Raw genomic sequence first — 18,710 nt, 5'->3', positions numbered from 1 at the left:
CCCCCAAAAAAAAAAAAAAAAAAAAAGAGGGTGGTGATCGCGAAATTACACTTACCAGTACAAAAACTAACCAAAGCAAAGAGCAAGAGAAACAGAAAATGAGAAATAGGTGGTGCATGGAAGAGAATAACACGAGTGGGGGAAGATTGAGCGCCACTTGTTGCAACTGATCCTACCCACAACGTGGAAGGTTAGTTATGTTCGCTGGAGACAAAGAAGTCGCCGGAGATTGTCAGTGGCTCCATTCCCTATTCTGGCAGCCTCAGCATCGCAGCTGAGGTTTCGGCCTCAAAGAAAAAGTGGGCAAAGGCAGGCTACTTGGTGGCGGAGAGATTATAAACACTCCAGAACCGAGACGCCCTAAACTCTCAGTGATGATGCTCGTACCAGTATCAGATGTACCATATTTACTACCCATTGAGTCAGAAGGAAAAACTTCCGGAACATTCTTCGGTGAATCTTTCGGGTCGTATCCCAAAGGATTAGTCGACGACGAAGTCATACCATAAGCATGAGAAGATCTTTTAGGTGACTTTTTCTCTTGTATTTTGGTGGGAGATTTTGATTTCTTGAGTTTAGGGGGGGTGGTTCTATCACTGTTTCTACTGGGAGGAGGACAAGAAGGGCCTCGGATGGAGTTGCTGCGGCGGTGATGGGCGGCGGGACGAGGAAGAAGAGGTGGAGGTGGTAGAAGGCCGATTGAGTGGATATTTGAGGGGAAAACGTTCTCAAAGGGTCTTGAAATGAAGGATTGGTGGATTATGGAGGGGTTTGTGATCATCATATAATGAGATTGGGAGGGAGAGAGTGGATGATCTACCGACCCATGCAATACAACTGCCTTCATCATCAAAGTTTCTTTCAGATGAAGATCTCAAGAAGAAAAACAAGAAATTAAGATCTCACATAATGATTATTTACTCTTAACAGATATATGAGTGTAGCCTCGGATTCCTAAACCCAGAGGCGTTTGGATTCAGTATTTAACTAACTAGCTTGGGAGCAACAATCTTGAATCTCTCTACCATGCTTTAAATAGGAGAACAACCTCAAAAATTATTCACGTCCGAGTTGGACAACTAATAGAAAAGATCTTAATATATACATATATATATATATATAATTAAACTCTATCTCCTGCAACAAATAGATAGACTATTACGAGTATGACTTATACCTATGATCCCTGTCATGTATATATGAAAAATTCTAATCTAGACGGGTTTGGTCGAATCTGATCTAATTATAAGATAAGTGCAAAATATTTATAGTGTAATTATGTATGTTTTAAGAAAAATAATCGATTATATAATAAGTGTATCTATAAAAACTTAGAAATCGACCAAACCTAATTTAGATAAAAAAATTCCTCCATCTACACTCCACTTTTAGGTGTATTTTAATATTTTGGTTCCCCTATAAATATATATATAGTTATATTTTTCATCCTAATTGAGGAACAACAGTGGGCGGTGGGGTGGAGGAAGAATTCTGAGTCCTGACTCCTAATATTAAACGGTGTTGAAGGGCGGCGACCGCCAGAACGATTGAAACCATTGGATTGGATTATGGTGTTTTCACAAATATCCTGCCGATGCTGACCCTTCTTCTTCCTCTCGCCTCCTAATATTTTATTTCTTCTATTTTAGAAATTAGGTTTTTATCATTTATTCCATGAGTACATAAATCTCAAGCATGTTATTATATATATACAAAAAAAATTTACTCAAATTAGATATGATCAAATCAAAATCAGTTATATAATAAGTATGATATATTTTTTATGTGATTGTTCACCCTCTTAAATTATTCATCAATAACACGACAAATATATTATATTTGTCAATTAGTTCAAATTTAGTCATACTCGACGCAAAAAAAAAAAAAAAAAAAAAGATGATATATCTTGTCTCTCTCTTTGTGTTACTATATAGATATATATCAGGACGCGACATATATATTTTGTGGGTTTTCAGATTTAATCAAGAAAGAAAAAAAAAAAAACACACACACACACACAAAGTAAAATATCTAAAATGTGAAGCTTAAAATGACATGAGTTAGAGTGAGGAAAGCATTAGTCCTTATTGTTTTTCTTACTGAAACGTAAGCGTAGAGAGAACAGTGGCATGCATAGGAATAAATACGTGTGTATATGGCTGTTTTTAGTGACAAAAAACGTAAGAATCTTACATTATATTATATGTGTAATAAACTTACATGATGCTCCCTCATTTTAAATGAACTTACATGCAAATTATATGATTAAGATGCGTTAAATTCGTTTAGGTATCAATACTATTGGACAAAGACGGGGCATGTCGTTTTCTCTGTAAGGCAGAGCGTCAAGACACATGTATGATATATCTATTACCACTAGATTCTGGTGGTCGTATCCTCGATATGTATATAATATATCATTTTTTATATTTTAAAATATATATAAATATATTAATTGAACAGTCGAGTTAATATAAAATTTAAAAAGTGAAATAAATTAATTTTCTTATTAGTTGAATTGTAAGTTTTTAGATCACAAAAATTGGTGTTTATAGAACTTCTTTTCTTTGTAATAGTCTAAATTAGGGATAATTACGCTTATCTTCTCTGAAATTTGGTGTAATTACACGTAAATCGCCTATGGTTTGAGAAATTACATTTAACACCCTTGAGCTTTGCTTCTGTCTTACAAATAAATCCCTACGCTAGTGAAAATTCACCGAATTTGCTCATATTAACAAAAAAAAAAAAAATAGAAAAAAATCTATATTAACTTATTACTAACTTATTATAGGTCAAATAAATATTTTTATGATCAAATAATCCTCACACATCTTCATATTTTAATGCATGTGAGGAAATATATTTTCTCTATCATAAAGGTAGTTTAGTCTAACAAAATATTTGACTTGTAATAAGTCATCAGTCAATCAATGATAAATATAAATTTTCATTCAATTTTTTTGTTAATATCAACAAATTCAGTTAATTTTGACTAACGAATAACTTATTTATTAGAAGAAAATAAAAATCAGGAATATTAAAAGTAATTTTTTAAATTATATATATAATCACAGCAAATCTTAAAGGAGATATTGTGCTATGTGTTGAGAAATAGTGTCTAGAGCCCAAGTAAACAAGATGGGCGTATGAGCCTCTTTTGAAACGAGCTCGTTTTCTCGTAATTGTCGGTCTTGATTTGGGCTTCATTCCAGTTTGCTTCTTGCAAGATACTTTGAGGTTTTGTTTCACCAAATTGAGCATGTAATTAATCATTTGCGATTTCACACATACTTCCCAGTCCCACCACTAACGTTTTAACCATGTCAATGTTGATTAGTACTGAAAACGTGGTCACCACCTTATTTAGTTTTGAAATTGGCCCACAGAATATTTTAATATAAATTAAAGTGGGTGGCATGCAAGTAATCTTATATGATGGGTAAATTATATTTATGATGTAATTAATTTATAATTAAGTATGAATGAACTGAATTATTTATAGTTAAATCAAATTGAATTTAGTTAAATCTAAATTAATTATATGATAATTGTTGTATAATTATAATGTTATTTGTATATAATTTAAAAAAATGATTTCAAATCATTGATTGTGGAGGCCCTGGTTATGCAAAGAATCATAGGGAGAGTGCCCCAATTTGGGAAATAGATTGGGAAATGCGAAAGCATAGGGATATCATTGTACGTTACCCGGTTTGCAAATATACGGACGGGGCGCGGGCGCTTGAATAGTTAAGAAAAGCCGTTATGTGTGGATCAAACTGAGGTCGTTAATTGCAAAGAGTGGCCTGGCCAAGCATTTACCTTTCTTTTATTGCTTTCCTCCTCATAAAGGGACCTTACATTCTCTCCCATTCTATTTGTTGTTACTTTCGTTTCTCCATCTCCTGTTCTTGATTTCAGATTTATAGTTTTCTCCGACGTAGTAAATCACTTGTATGTTGTTAAGAAATACCATTCTTGGTGTAAAGTTTTTTGGGCTGCACGATTCTTGAATTTGAGTGCCTTTTCCCCTCTAATCAAGTTTTTGGACTTTCTCTTTTTTTTTTTTTTGCTAAAGATTGAAACTTGAGGGCCTTGTTCTTTTCTTCTTTGTTCTCTATCTTTCTCCTTGTCTTTTCTCTTATTCTCCGAACTGTCGCGATTCTTGATTTGCAAGAAGGTTAGAGATGGGATTCATAAGCACAATCATGGGTCTTTTCGGGTTTGGGATGGGGTTTGGTTTTGGGCTTGTGGTTGGATACTTTATGTTCATCTACTTTCAGCCAACTGAAGTGGAGGTTAGCCATGTCTCTTTTCTGTTCTCTCTATGTTTTTCATGTTTCATGTACTTACGATCACGTTTGGTTTCTTGAAGAAAAATTTGTATCCCATTGTTTCTTTTATTTCTAGTGGTCGTTTGTTGTTGCACTGCCACAGTGATTGACTTCTGATATTTGTCTTATTACCTCTACTACTGACTAAGGTGGCAGTTGATGACATCGCAATTCATTGATGCATGTTAGAAGGAACCTTAGTGTGTGTGTGTTGTCTGTTCATGCAAGGAAGTGTTTATCCTCAATTTTGGATCTCGTTTGATATTGTATTGATGTGTATAAAGTCCATGCATAGTTTAGCAGCGGACAAAGAGGAGAAAATTTTCAACAAGTGCAGTATATCAAATAACCAAATAACAGACTTGTACGAATTTAGGGAAAAGGGCAGACACACGAGAGACACCCTAGTGTCTTTTGGAGGATTTACCTTGAATGCAAATCATATGTACAAGGTCTTAAATGCTAAACATATCACGGGGTTGCACATGTGATAGACATGTATTTCCTTTATTTACATAAAATAAGATGAGTCTTTGTTCATTGGTTGGGTATATACTGTCTGCAGGATCCTGAACTTCGTCCATTAGTAGAGCAAACTACTGAAGGTCTTCAAAAGCTGATTCCAGAAATACCCATTTGGATTAAAAATCCAGATTATGATCGGGTGAGCTTCTTTTCAGTCTTGATTTTTCCAGAATTTTGACAAGCCAAATTTGAATCTTCATCCTAGCATCAGTTTAAAGCTTCTGAATATATTTCCCTGCAGCTTGATTGGCTGAACAAATTCTTAGAATATATGTGGCCTTATTTAGATAAGGTACGATTCATATGATGTTTTCGCTGTTATTTTGCGCTCTTTATCAAATGTTGACATTCTAAGGTTCTCAGGCAATATGCAAGATGGCAAAGAAAATTGCAGAGCCCATTATAGCTGAGGAAATTCCAAAATACAAAATTGAATCAGTAGAATTTGAAACACTAACTTTGGGCAGCCTACCGCCTACTTTTCAAGGTCTAGCTACTATTTTTTTTTTCTTCCTTTGCACATAAACCCTCATTTAATTTTCCAAAAAATGACTATCTCAACTATAAAAGGAAATTGGCTAAATTATTATGTGCTTTTCGTTTATTTTAGTTTCACTGATTATATTTACGTGACACAACCGTATCGTGTATCTTTGTGTATTTCTTGAAATATACAAGAGTCATAGGCTTCAGTTATTTTGTCATGTAATCTATTCCGGGTTTGCATCCATTTGCAGTCACACATGTAATGATTTCTTATTTTGCTTTCGGAACAGGAATATTGTTTGAGCAGAGGCATGTAATGATTTCTTATTTTGCTTTTAGGATAGAATTAGTGTTAGATCACCTCTGCTCGCACGCAAAGAACTCGGACAACGGTTGTTGTGGTTGCTATTGCTCTTTATGTTGACAACTTTCTGGAATGCAGCCACTATTTTCCTGTTTTTCCACTTGTTCAGTTCTCTTAAATCAGTAGTTTATCTTTGTCACCCTGTCCATTGCTAAAAATATGGATGTTCAAGCTCTCCTTTTTCAGTTTGTTACTTTTTCCATGAAAGGAAAGATATTAATTTTTTGCACACTGAAACTCCCGTGTCTTTTGCTTCTCCCGCTACATAACTCTGGCTGTTATCATAAAATCTACCGTATCTGACCAGGAATGAAAGTATACAACACCGAGGAAAAGGAATTGATAATGGAACTAGGCTTGAAGTGGGCAGCTAATCCAAACATCCTCGTTGCTGTCAAGGCATTTGGGCTGAGAGCTACTGTACAGGTAATAAGCCATGGGAATTATGTACATTTTTCTCATGTATTTTCGCTCATAACAGTTACATGTTTAACACTCGAAAATATCCATTTATTTCAGGTGCTTGACTTGCAAGTATTTGCCCTTCCACGCATTACATTGAAGCCTCTGGTTCCAGTGTTTCCTTGTTTTGCAAATATACATGTTTCTCTAATGGAGAAGGTGCGGATTGACAGGTTTACTTCCATTCGTGATAATTCTCTTGGAAATTACTAATGTTCAATATCTTAGTTCCATATCCTTTAATTCTGTCTGCAGCCTCATGTTGACTTTGGAGTAAAGCTGCTAGGTTGCGATGCTATGTCCATTCCTGGAGTATACAGAATTGTACAGGTATAGTTCAATATTTTGAGCTTTGACCTCATTAATCATCAGAAGTTCATTTGTAACCTATAGTTTCAATTATTAGATTTCACGCTTCTTCAGGAACTTATCAAAGATCAGGTTGCAAATATGTATTTATGGCCTAAAAGACTTGAAGTTCAAATAATGGATCCTGCGACGTAAGTTCATGTGTACTTTTGCAATTCTTATATCTTTACTCCGATTTCTAATATCCTTCTGCATTGGTAATCAACAGAGCAATGCAGAAACCACGTGGGCTCCTCAATGTAAAGGTTATCCGAGCGATGAAACTCAAGAAAAAAGACCTTTTAGGGGCATCCGACCCTTATGTGAAGCTAACACTCAGTGATGACAAAGTTCAAACCAAAAAAACAACTGTCAAGATGAAAAACTTGAACCCTGAGTGGGATGAAGAATTTAGTCTCGCGATTAGGGACCCAGAAACTCAAATTTTAACACTAACGGTCTACGACTGGGATGAGGTACTTGACAATCATCAGTATGAGTGGGGATAAGGAAGCTTTGTTATTATTTGTCCCAATCCTTCCCCTGTATTTCTCGGTATTTCTCAGGTTTATTTCATTTGTTTAGGTTGGATCACATGACAAGATGGGCTTGTGTGTAGTCCCGCTAAAAGACCTCACTCCGGAGGAGCCAAAAACTCTTACTCTCGAACTTCTTAAAACTTTAGATCCCAACGACGTTCAGAACGAAAAGTCGCGAGGGCAGATTGTAGTTGAAGTCAATTACAAACCTTTTAAGGATGATGAGATTCCAAATTTTGAACAGACAGGTGAAGTGGAGAAAGCACCTGAAGGAACGCCAGAGACTGGTGGTTTGCTTGTCATTATAATCCATGAAGCTCAAGATGTGGAAGGGAAGTACCACACAAATCCATCTGTACGTCTACACTTTAGAGGGGAGGAGAGGAAAACTAAGGTAATCTCTAGTATTAGAAATCAAGATTTGGTTTAAGATTTGCAACTTTTCATTCAAAAATTTATTGCCAGTGATGGAAAAGTTTCATTCACATACTCGTTTCTATAAGGTAAAAGTGAACTGAGCTCAGCCACCACCTGCTAGAATAGAGATACAACGGAATAGTTGTCACTTTCTTGCAAAACCTGTGATGGATGACTAAATTCTATAGGTCTTTGATTGTTGATTATTTACATTTCACTTGCGCATTTGGCAGACTGTGAAGAAAAACAGAGATCCAAGATGGGAAGAGGAGTTTCAGTTTGTGCTGGAAGAGCCACCTACCAACGACAGAGTTCATGTGGAAGTCAGGAGTAGTTCAAAAAAATTGGGTCTACGGCACCCCAAGGTACACACATATGCCCACTACTACCACTTAACCTCATTTCCTGTCAGTAAGTTCATTTCTTGAGTAACTTGCTCACCCCGACAAACTTAAGAATCAAAAACGGAATCCAGTTATCCTTGACGTTTGAAGTATTTCCTCTGTCATTATGCGCACCAATGCAAACACTTATTTGATCAACAATTCATCAACTGACCAAATCTCAAACTTGTTTTTTTCCTAGGAAACTCTTGGTTACGTGGACATAAACCTAGCGGACGTTGTCCACAACAAGCGTATCAACGAGAGGTACCACCTTATCGACTCAAAGAATGGTACAATTCAGATTGAGATGCAATGGAGAACCGCAACTTGACGGTCTAACACAACTTTACTGTCCCAACAAATATTAGTTTCTTGAATAATGATTAGGGTGGTGATTGGATAGCCATGGGAATCCATGGTTTTTGTTGTAGTTTCTTCACAGGACGTAGTGTCGATCATCCAAATTTTAGGTTGCACATCATTCCTTTAGATTCTAGTTTTAGCTGTGAAATTCACTCCACACAACACCTGTAATAGGGAATCTGAATCTGTTCTCTTCTCATAGTGGGGAATATGTGCTGCTCCTGCCACAACCTGAGGCTTTGGAATTCAGCTGGATAATCTAACTTGTGAGGAGTCATTTTTGTTTGCCAAAAGGTACTTGAATTTCTGGGATTCAAAAGGGCAGAAAAAAAGCTCCTTTATCAAACAGTTGAAAGCATTCTTGGAAAGTCCTTTTGTAAAGGTGCTAATATTTGGAATCATTAAATTGGGACACGCTGTTATGCTATTCTTTTTTCATTATTCAATCATAGATTTTGTACCGTATTATCAATCAACAATTAAGTGTCTGTCTTTGACCCTCTAATTCAACATATCAAACCTGACTTTCGAGTGTAGACGCAACATTGTTTGGCCATTTTTTATTAATTACTTTTTAAATTAAATTTTATTAAAATTACTTTGTGATAAATTTATAGTTTGTAACTTCCAATACCATTATATTTGTCCACCTCCAAATTTGGGCCTTATACATTTTTATATGTCAATCCAAAATAAATATAAGTTTCTTTCTTTTATTTTAGATGAGCTGAATTTGGTTGAAATTTTATTTAAATTTAGCCATTCGTAGAAGATTGATCCATGTCAAAATTCTTTACTTGTCAAACTTAACAGAACTAGGTTCAAACTACCCAAGTCCTTCTCATGCTTATAGAAAGGGGCTTTCACCACACAATAAGTCATCACATACACAACAAATCTCAAAAACTTAATATTATATTTCAAGATAACTCGTAATTTTCTTCCACAAATCTAGAGGAAATTGCACATCCGGTTAAAAACAAGCATCAACCCTTAAATCAATTGAAACAAAAAATCAGAACATTTTCTACAGTCACAGATATTGTAATATTTTGTTATTTAAATGTATAAAGTTTATTTTATATTTTTTCTTGTCCTTTAATTATTTTTTGCAAATTCAAAATCAGTGTCAACAATATCTATTGAATTATTTTTTAAAATTTGAGTCTAAATTATCGAATATTTTATGGTGATGGAAGGCTATGGTGATTCAGTAAATAAAAAATATCAATTGATAATAAATTATCATCTCTAATAAATACTACCGATTCAAGAATAAACAAACACAGTCAATTTTGATGGATTTTAAATTCAAATATTTTTACTTTACTGTATAAAAAATTTTTAATAAGTAACTTTTCATTTTCTTGAAGAGAATTAATTTGTTTTGGTAAATTTATGAAAAGACGAAGGGGCAAGGAGTAATAATGACATTTATTTATATTTTATAACAAAAGACAAAGAATAATTATGGGAGTTTCGTAAGTGAGGCACTGCCCATTTGCGGGTGACCCCATTGTAAGAATCGGGTGATTGGTTTGAAGACAATCACACACAATGCATAAACAAAACAATGAGTTGACTTTTTCACTTACAACCAAAATAGAGTCAGAAAGAGTACCCATGTCCGTATGGGTAAAGACACACTCCAGCTTTTGCCCCGGCCCCATTTGCCCGGAGGCTCTTCTCTGAAAAGCACAAAAATTTACTGTTGACGACCCGATCCAGACCCACCCACGTATTCGGATCAGTGCTGAGTCCGAATCCCAAGACGGGTAGATAGAGTCAGCTTCGTTATCATGAAGTTTGAGGCCTGCCATTCACCACCCCCCATGCCCCACAATACAAATCCTAACGGCGTCAGAAAGTTAACGGTCACAACAGCCAACGAACAACGGAAGACTCTTCAGAAGGAACAGACAAACTTCAGAGACTCACGTAGATAAGTTTTGCTAATATTTTACCTCTTTCGACCCTTCGATTCCTTCCTCATTTTCAGCAGCCTATAAACCTCTCTCTCCTATTTGGTATGCATCCAAACAGTACTCAGACTCCGATTCTCCATTGATACACACAAAATATGAGAAGAAAAGCTGTTCTTGTTTGCCTGACCTTCATCTTTTACCAGACTGTATGTGTTCATGCATACTCGGATCTTGATACGCTGCTGAAGCTCAAATTATCCCTCATCGGGTCTTCAGGTCCGGGCCTCCGTGACTGGGCTGCTCCGGCGGCGTCTTCTCCTTCCGCCCACTGCTCCTTTTCCGGCGTCACGTGTGATGCTGACTTCCGCGTTACGTCGCTCAATGTTACCAACCTTCCGCTCTTGGGCACCCTCCCGCCGGAGATTGGGCTTTTGGACAAGCTCGTCAATCTCACACTTGCTGGCAATAATCTGACGGGCCCTCTGCCTAAGGAACTATCAAAGTTGATTGCGTTGAAGTATGTTAATCTCAGCTGGAACATGTTCAACGGCACGTTCCCGGGTGAAATTGTGGTGAATCTATCCGAGCTTGAAGTTTTCGATGTCTACAACAACAATTTCTCCGGGGAACTTCCGGTGCAGTTTGTTAAGTTGAAGAAGTTGAGGTTTCTTAAGCTCGCCGGGAACTTTTTTTCCGGGGAAATTCCTGAGATTTACTCCGAGTTCGAAAGCGTAACACACTTGGCTTTGCAGGGAAACAGCTTGACGGGAAAAATTCCTTCCAGTTTGGCTAGGATTCCGAATCTTCAGGAGCTTTATCTCGGGTACTACAACACATATGAAGGCGGTATACCCCCCGAGTTCGGGTCCATATCTACGCTTCGATTGCTTGATCTCGGAATGTGCAATCTCACCGGTGAAATTCCGGCGAGTCTCGGGAATCTGAAGCACTTGCACAGTTTGTTTCTCCAGGTGAACAATCTCACGGGGGAAATTCCGTCGGAGTTGTCGGGTTTGGTGAGCTTGATGTCATTGGACCTCTCTATTAACTACCTCAGCGGAGAAATACCAGCGAAGTTTGCTGAATTGAAGAATTTGACGTTGCTCAATTTATTTCAGAACAAATTCCAGGGACCTCTTCCGGGTTTTATCGGCGACCTTCCGAATCTTGAAGTTCTACAAATATGGAATAACAATTTCACTCTCGAGTTGCCGGAGAATCTTGGCCGGAATGGGAGACTGATGCTGCTGGATGTCAGCAACAATCACCTCACCGGCCTCATCCCAAAGGATTTATGTAAAGGAGGGAGGCTAAAGACTTTGATCTTGATGGATAACTATTTTTACGGCCCGCTTCCTGAACTGCTTGGAGAGTGCAAGTCACTGACCCGTATTCGAATCAAGAAGAATTTCTTCAATGGCACAATTCCAGCCGGGTTTTTCCGCTTGCCATCGTTGGACATGCTTGAGCTTAATGATAATTATTTCACCGGAGAGCTGCCAAAGGAAATTTCAGCAAGTATGCTAGGGAATATTGCCTTGTCTAACAATTGGATCATGGGGAGGATTCCAAAAGCCATTGGAAATTTAACGAATCTTCAAATTTTATCGCTTGATATGAACAAGCTATATGGGGACATTCCCAGCGAGATTTTTACTCTAAAGAAACTTTCAATGCTCAACTTCAGCGGCAACAGCTTGACAGGTGAAATTCCAGCCTCTTTTGCTCGTAGCTCACACTTGACATTCATTGACCTGAGTCGAAACAATCTACACGGCGTGATTCCCAGAAACATCTCCAGATTACAGAATCTGAATGTGCTCAACCTGTCCAGAAATCAACTTGACGGAGCAATTCCAGGTGAAATTGGGTTGATGAAAAGCTTAACAATATTAGACCTTTCTTACAATGATCTTTCAGGAAGAAGGCCGGTAACTGGGCTGTTGAAAGATCTGGATGCTCGATTTTTCACCGGGAATCCTAAGCTTTGTCCACCACGTAGCGCCTTCTGTGCCTCAGCTTCAGGTCCATCACAGGGCTCTCACAGAAGGCATTCATCACATATAGTGATCATAACAATCTTACTGATCCTCGTTCTATTATTGCTACCTGGTACTTGGATTATATGTAGAAAGAGGTGGGTTGAGAAATCCAAAGCCTGGAAACTCACAGCATTCCAGAAGCTAGAATTCAGAGCTGAAGATGTGCTGGAATGCTTGAAAGAAGAGAACATTATAGGCAAAGGTGGAGCTGGAATTGTCTACCGAGGGTCCATGCCTAATGGGATAGACGTTGCCATAAAAAGACTAACTGGACGGGCCAATAGCCAGACTGATCACGGTTTCATGGCAGAAATTCAGACTCTGGGGAGAATCAAGCACCGGAACATTGTGCGACTCCTGGGATACATGTCAAACAAGGATACAAATCTATTGTTGTATGAATATATGTCACATGGAAGCCTAGGGGATATGCTGCGTGGACCAAAGGGGGCTCATTTGCAGTGGGAATCAAGGTACCAGATCGCAGTCGATGCAGCCAAGGGGCTGTGTTATTTGCACCATGACTGCTCGCCTTCAATTATTCACAGGGACGTGAAATCGAATAACATATTGCTTGATGCCGATTATGAGGCTCATGTGGCTGATTTTGGTCTTGCCAAGTTCTGGCATGATGCTGGTGCATCTGAGTGCATGTCCTCTGTTGCTGGCTCCTACGGCTACATTGCACCTGGTTCGTATTATTCTTTGTTCTCCACTGAATTTGGTTCTCCATACAGCTGATCGCCTTTCTTCTATTTTTCTTGTGATTTTGTGGTGGTTGAGGATGTTTGCAACTCAATTTCTGAATCTGAAGTTATCAACATGTCTATCATTGTCAATTAGTTGTTCTTAGTCTCATTTATCTTAAACATTATGGTTCTACAATTTGCTTATATGACAGAATATGCCTACACTCTGAAAGTCGACCAGAAGAGCGATGTCTACAGCTTTGGTGTGGTATTACTAGAGCTGATCACAGGCCGGAAGCCGGTGGGTGAATTCGGGGATGGGGTGGATATAGTAATGTGGGTCAGAAAAACTGCATCGGAGATGTTGCAGCTGACGGATGCTGCCTTGGTGCTGGCAGTGGTGGACTCAAGGCTCACAGGGTACCCCCTGACGGGCGTGGTGAACTTGTTCAGGATTGCAATGATGTGCGTGGAGGACGAGAGCTCTGCCCGCCCGACGATGAGGGAAGTTGTTCACATGCTCACTAATCCTCCACAATCTACCCCCAACATCGTCGGTTTTTGACGCCATTGCCGGGATCCGATATTCTGTGGTGTACTATAATTTTTTAGGAAATAAATGGGAATTGTAGTAAAGACCAGAAAGCTAAGTTTGTTGTGTACATAACTATTTGTGGTTGATGTATGAAAAATTTTCCTATACCAAGAAGTATGCAAATTTTTTATCCAAATCAAGTATTATTGAACCAAATAATCATGGAATAAGTGTGATACACTTATCATGTGATTGATCACTTTTTATATATTGTACACCAATCACGTGATAATTGTATTACACTTGTTATATAATTGATGTAGATTGAAACTAACCAAATTTGTGTTAAAGTTTTTGAGAATGGCGTTAACAAATGGTAAGCACATATGTGAATCCTCCAATTGGTGGTGCTCCTTGTGGGAAACAATACTCTTTATTATGGAGTCACTTTGATGAGGAATGTGAATATGTTCTCTTCCCATAGTGGGTAAATGTTGGAGTGCTAGGGAATATATGCTTCCTTTTTCTCCACTATTCTTGCTTCTCTTCTATTGGGTGAGTCTACGCTCCCGGACAACTTTTTGTGCTACATACGTTTATCATAGTCCAACGATCACCTAGCATTTTGGTAAATATTAATTAATTATGACTATACAATAATTATTAATTATTATTTTTGCCAGAAAAATCAAAATATTAATATTTTTAAATTATACTTATATTCATTTTTTTTAATGATAATAAAATACCAACATGTGATATAGGATCAAACTTGAGATTGCAACATAACATTCATGGACCTTAGTGCAAATGCCCAATATCACATAATTTTTAAGAGTTGTGAATAATGTAACTAGTAGCCCGAATTAGTGACCAAATCTAACATATCCCGCACGTGGCCCATCGATAGAAAGACCAAGAAAAATCTGAACATAGACTGATCCTTCAATACACAACTATTTGCCAATTGACCATAATCCAGATGGGACTGGGCTCATTCCAGTTCATGTTCAGCTAACATCGGCATATAACGAAATTCAATCTACTTTTTTTAGTTAGGCAAACCTAAAAGGTAGGTTACCCCAATTTATACGTTTCGTTTTGCCCAAAAACACCAGCTTTCAACATATTTTATTAATTAATAATTCAGACTATCAAATTATAAGAAAGAGAGACAAAAATAGGGTATTTGGTTGTGCTAAGTAGGGTTTTTGACAAAATATACAATTCAAATGTTTAATTTAAATAAGTAGCGGTAAGCCGGGGAATGTATAAAAAGTGTGGGATACTTTATTGCAAATTCGAGTAAGTTAGACAAACCATTTTCAAGAGTGTTCCGACCTGAAAATCATAATTTTTTATTTGATAGGATATATATATATATATATAAAATTTACTGCATACAGATGATTGTAGTTATTTAAATTTCAAATTCACAAGAATTAATACCTAAGTATCTTGTTTGGTTCGTATGATTAGGTATGATAAGATTATACATCATATATAATCACACGTTTGATTAGAATTATTAGAGTTGGGTATTTATACCGGACCCCGTCTTATTTATGAGAATTTATGGGATAATGGATCACATCTCTTAGATAGGATACACAATCCCACAAATTATTATAAATTTGTATTAAAAATATCTCCACGGATAATACAGAATGATTCTTATGAAACAGCCCTCAGTGTTCTTCTTTTTCCTAAATGATTAAAAAAAATCATATTTTAAATTATAATAATTAGATAATAAAAAATATGAAATTATTTTTTGGGGGACTTTTCTAAAATATTTGAGGTTTGATCAGTTGCCAAATTGAATGTGTATTTAGAACTTTTATTTCTTATAAATACAGTAAAAAGAATAAAATATTGATCCACAAATTAATTTTATGCAATAAATAATTTAGAGATTATTTTTATTTTTTAGTAATCATTCATAAGTTACAATATAAAAATAAAAATAACTTAAAAAATAATAACCCTTAATAGTTTTTTTTATATTCAATCATACTTTACATTTCTTCAACCAAATATTATATTATATTATCACATGAGATATCAGACATATAATACCTCAAATCAAACAATATATAATGAAAGGTGAGATTAATTATCATTCAATATTCCATCCCACTCAATCGCATCATGCATAATCCTAACATATAAACCAGACGAGCTCAAAATGAAATATAGTACATGGTTATCATTTATTTTATATATTTCCTATCCACTTGTAAGAATTTGTACATCATAATAAGAATCACAAATACCTAAATATGACTAGATTAGGACATACTGATTTAAAACTTATAACATATAGAAGAATTTGAAAAAGATTGTAGGAACCGTATATGGTATTAAAGCATCATTCATAAGATACTCAAACAAGCATTTCTTACACATGTTTAGTACTATTTTAGTCTTTGTATATATAGAAAATAATAAATAGGGGACTATTTACAAAATTGATTGAGGAAAAAAGAATATTATTTGAGTGAGGGAAAGATGTTGGATGAAAAAAATACTATTATAATAATATAATTTTAAAGGGAAGAAAAATATAAATGTGTTCCCCAGACATCAAAATCAATCTAAATTAATGATGATTACCTGGTCATAAAAAGACAACAACTCACATGCATACTATATATTAATAATAAATATAAAATTAGGTGTACCAAAGTTGTTGCAAACAGCGAACACTTCTGACCTAACAAAGTCTGACTGACTATGGGAAATAGAAAGATAGAAGTGAGTGAGTGAGAAGAAGAGGAATTATGATTAGGATTGGTTGTGGGGCCATGTTTTGATCACGTTAAGGTTCCTTTCTTTTTTATTTCTCTCCACTCTCTTCCCATTCAATTCAACTACTTCGTACTTTGTCTATGATTTCGACCACTGTTTTTAACTGAGATACCATCTTGTTCTTTTAATCAGAAGCTGCAATAAAAATGAATGTTGAAATGTCAGTTGTGTCCCTGGTTGGGGCGTTTTAAATAGGCATGGTTGGGGACAAATCTGAACCCCATTAAATGCTTGTAGGGCGGTTTTCAATTTCTTGTCTATATTTGTAGGGTTAATTGCATTTACTTTTTCTTTTTGTTATTACTATTAGTCGTCCAAGCACATTTATGCGTGTGCAAATAGGACTACTTGATTAAAGTTGGAAAAAGAAATACAGACTGACCAATTGACAAGAAGATGTTTTTGTCAAATTTGTGGGCATAATCGTAAATTGATAGTTTAAATCAAGACAATTCCAATATTAGTAAACATATGATGGGCTAAGTACAATAGATGGTCCTAGGTAATTTTTGTTCCATAAATAAAAATCAAAGTGTGATCCTATACTACATTACACCAATTCTAACCATCAAACAATCTAAGAGTCCACTATTCTCTCAACTTGCTAGTAAATATGACCTCATTGTTTTAACTTTTGATTTCATGTAATTTATCAAAAAGATATTTAAAAAATGATGTTGGCAAGTCAGTCTTTAGTCCGTAACAAGACTCCAAATCTTGCAAACTCTTTAATGTCGGAGCACTAATATCTCACGCCATTCAAACTCTTCATTCATAGTTGATGTCTGCTAGTGCTGATATCATCAACCCTTAGACAAAAGAGCTTGAAATGGGCTATAATTTCATTTCCACAAACGGCTCCAAAGATATAATATACAAAGCAATCAATGTCCATTATGCTCAACATCATTCACAATTTCACCGTGTGCTTGAAAAAGAGCATTGTTGAGGTGAAAATGTATTAAAGCTTATAAAGTTCGTCTTGCTATCCAGAAGTATATATATTTGGTCAACTATGTTCAAATTTTAATGCCTTAACCCCTAATAAAATAGCGTAGGCTACAATTATATGTTAAAATTTGTAAAAGATTAGATAGTATTAAAATCTCTTGACCATATCATAAATTAATTCTTCCAGAACCTATTTCTATAAGAATCAATATTATAAAAGTTGAAAAAATTAATTGAGGGCATCCCCAAAGCCTACTACGTAAAAAAGCCATATCAAGTTTTATGATTCATTTACTCTAAACTAGGAATCACAAATTTGTATTTTTGTAATAGACATTTAAGGTAGAAAAAAGACAAAAAGAATATTAAATTCGAGTCCGTTTTTAATAATTGGGCTCAATATTTTTTATGAAAAACTTTGTATTCCAACATGAGTGTATATGTTAGAAAAAAATGTGACATGGAAAAGAAGTAGATAGACATTACGGAGAAGAGCATTAGTGTGGAGATGGGGGGCATAGTCCAAGTTCATGAAATATGGGGTTATAAAGGCAAAATTTGAAAAAATGGTGGCAGTTTAATTTTCTTTAAAGGGAAGAAAATGCACGTGTGAGTCCACGTGACAGGAAAAGGGGAGCATGAGCGGGCGGACGGGCGCTCATCTTTTCAGGGGAAGGGGAGAAGAGAGCAACTCCGCCTCCCCTTTTTCTCCAAAACTCATTATAGGAATGCCCCCCAAACTTTTGATTTTGACACTTTTTGTTTTGCAGTCTTTCCTTCAACTCCTGTCCCCCTACCCAAATTTCATGGGTCGGTTTAGGTCCACCCATTAAAGCTTTGTCCTTGATGGATTGATGATTTTATGTTTTTCTTTTTCTCTCTTTTCCAAATATTAAAAATTTTAAATTAAATTAAATTAATTGTGATTGATGCAATTCTGTATGATACCGAGTATTATTGAATTTGAATTCTCGTAACAAAAGGCGTTGAGTTAGCCAAGTGCTAGCAGACCCCTATGATTACGAGATGAAGCCACCATAACTTATGACAAGAGTAATGAAATTTGATAGCTTGTCGCATAATTTTACAAAGAAAGAAAAGTATGTGAACCTGTATGAATCATATTCAAGCAAAATTAGGATGTAAACTTGAAGATGCTTCTCTCTTCTAATAATAAAAGTGTATGGATAATTTTCTTTTAGTTAAATTTTATTTTTATTCTTATCGAAATCTTTTAAAACATTATAAAATAAAAACCCTGGAGCCTATTAAATGAGGCACCATGAGCTACTTTGTGATACTTAAATAAAAGTATAATAATTTAATTATTAGATCATTATGTTGGTAGTATTTTGATAATTGAGGCACTTTAGTGACTGAACAAAAGTCAATTGCACGTCGTAATTTTTATATAAATTTTAATTTAAAAATTGAATAATTTAGAAGCGTAATTGTACTTGTCATTAATTTCAATCTACTCTATTCAACACAATTGGAAAGAAAAGGTTACACAAATTTTCAAGAAAAATA

At 35.7% G+C, this 18,710-nt stretch overlaps 2 protein-coding genes across 2 annotated transcripts; both read left to right on the top strand.

Moving 5' to 3' along the window:
* LOC105159354 (synaptotagmin-2) lies at window positions 3,835-8,663 on the top strand. The gene is made up of 12 exons (XM_011076392.2): window positions 3,835-4,301; window positions 4,903-5,001; window positions 5,104-5,154; window positions 5,226-5,349; window positions 6,020-6,138; window positions 6,232-6,333; window positions 6,430-6,504; window positions 6,598-6,674; window positions 6,752-6,998; window positions 7,108-7,455; window positions 7,712-7,843; window positions 8,064-8,663. Exons 1-12 carry the CDS (start codon window positions 4,191-4,193, stop codon window positions 8,193-8,195), a joined length of 1,617 nt encoding a protein of 538 aa, XP_011074694.1. The 5' UTR covers window positions 3,835-4,190; the 3' UTR covers window positions 8,196-8,663.
* Window positions 10,182-13,592, top strand: LOC105159353 (receptor protein kinase CLAVATA1-like). Its single transcript, XM_011076391.2, has 2 exons — window positions 10,182-12,885; window positions 13,096-13,592. Exons 1-2 carry the CDS (start codon window positions 10,308-10,310, stop codon window positions 13,446-13,448), a joined length of 2,931 nt encoding a protein of 976 aa, XP_011074693.1. The 5' UTR covers window positions 10,182-10,307; the 3' UTR covers window positions 13,449-13,592.

Source organism: Sesamum indicum, linkage group LG3, assembly GCF_000512975.1.
Source record: "Sesamum indicum cultivar Zhongzhi No. 13 linkage group LG3, S_indicum_v1.0, whole genome shotgun sequence".
Taxonomy (NCBI): Eukaryota; Viridiplantae; Streptophyta; class Magnoliopsida; order Lamiales; family Pedaliaceae; genus Sesamum; species Sesamum indicum.
The sequence above is the reverse complement of the archived record's forward strand: the minus strand, read 5'-3'. Positions and strand labels throughout refer to the sequence as shown.

Excerpts from the sequence above, each read along its gene's own strand:
- LOC105159354 (XM_011076392.2), top strand. The coding sequence starts at position 4,191 with ATGGGATTCATAAGCACAATCATGGGTCTTTTCGGGTTTGGGATGGGG. Across the intron at positions 4,302-4,902 it reads TTCAGCCAACTGAAGTGGAG|GATCCTGAACTTCGTCCATT; the intron begins GTTAGCCATGTC and ends TACTGTCTGCAG. Across the intron at positions 7,456-7,711 it reads GGGAGGAGAGGAAAACTAAG|ACTGTGAAGAAAAACAGAGA; the intron begins GTAATCTCTAGT and ends CGCATTTGGCAG.
- LOC105159353 (XM_011076391.2), top strand. The coding sequence starts at position 10,308 with ATGAGAAGAAAAGCTGTTCTTGTTTGCCTGACCTTCATCTTTTACCAG. Across the intron at positions 12,886-13,095 it reads CTACGGCTACATTGCACCTG|AATATGCCTACACTCTGAAA; the intron begins GTTCGTATTATT and ends CTTATATGACAG.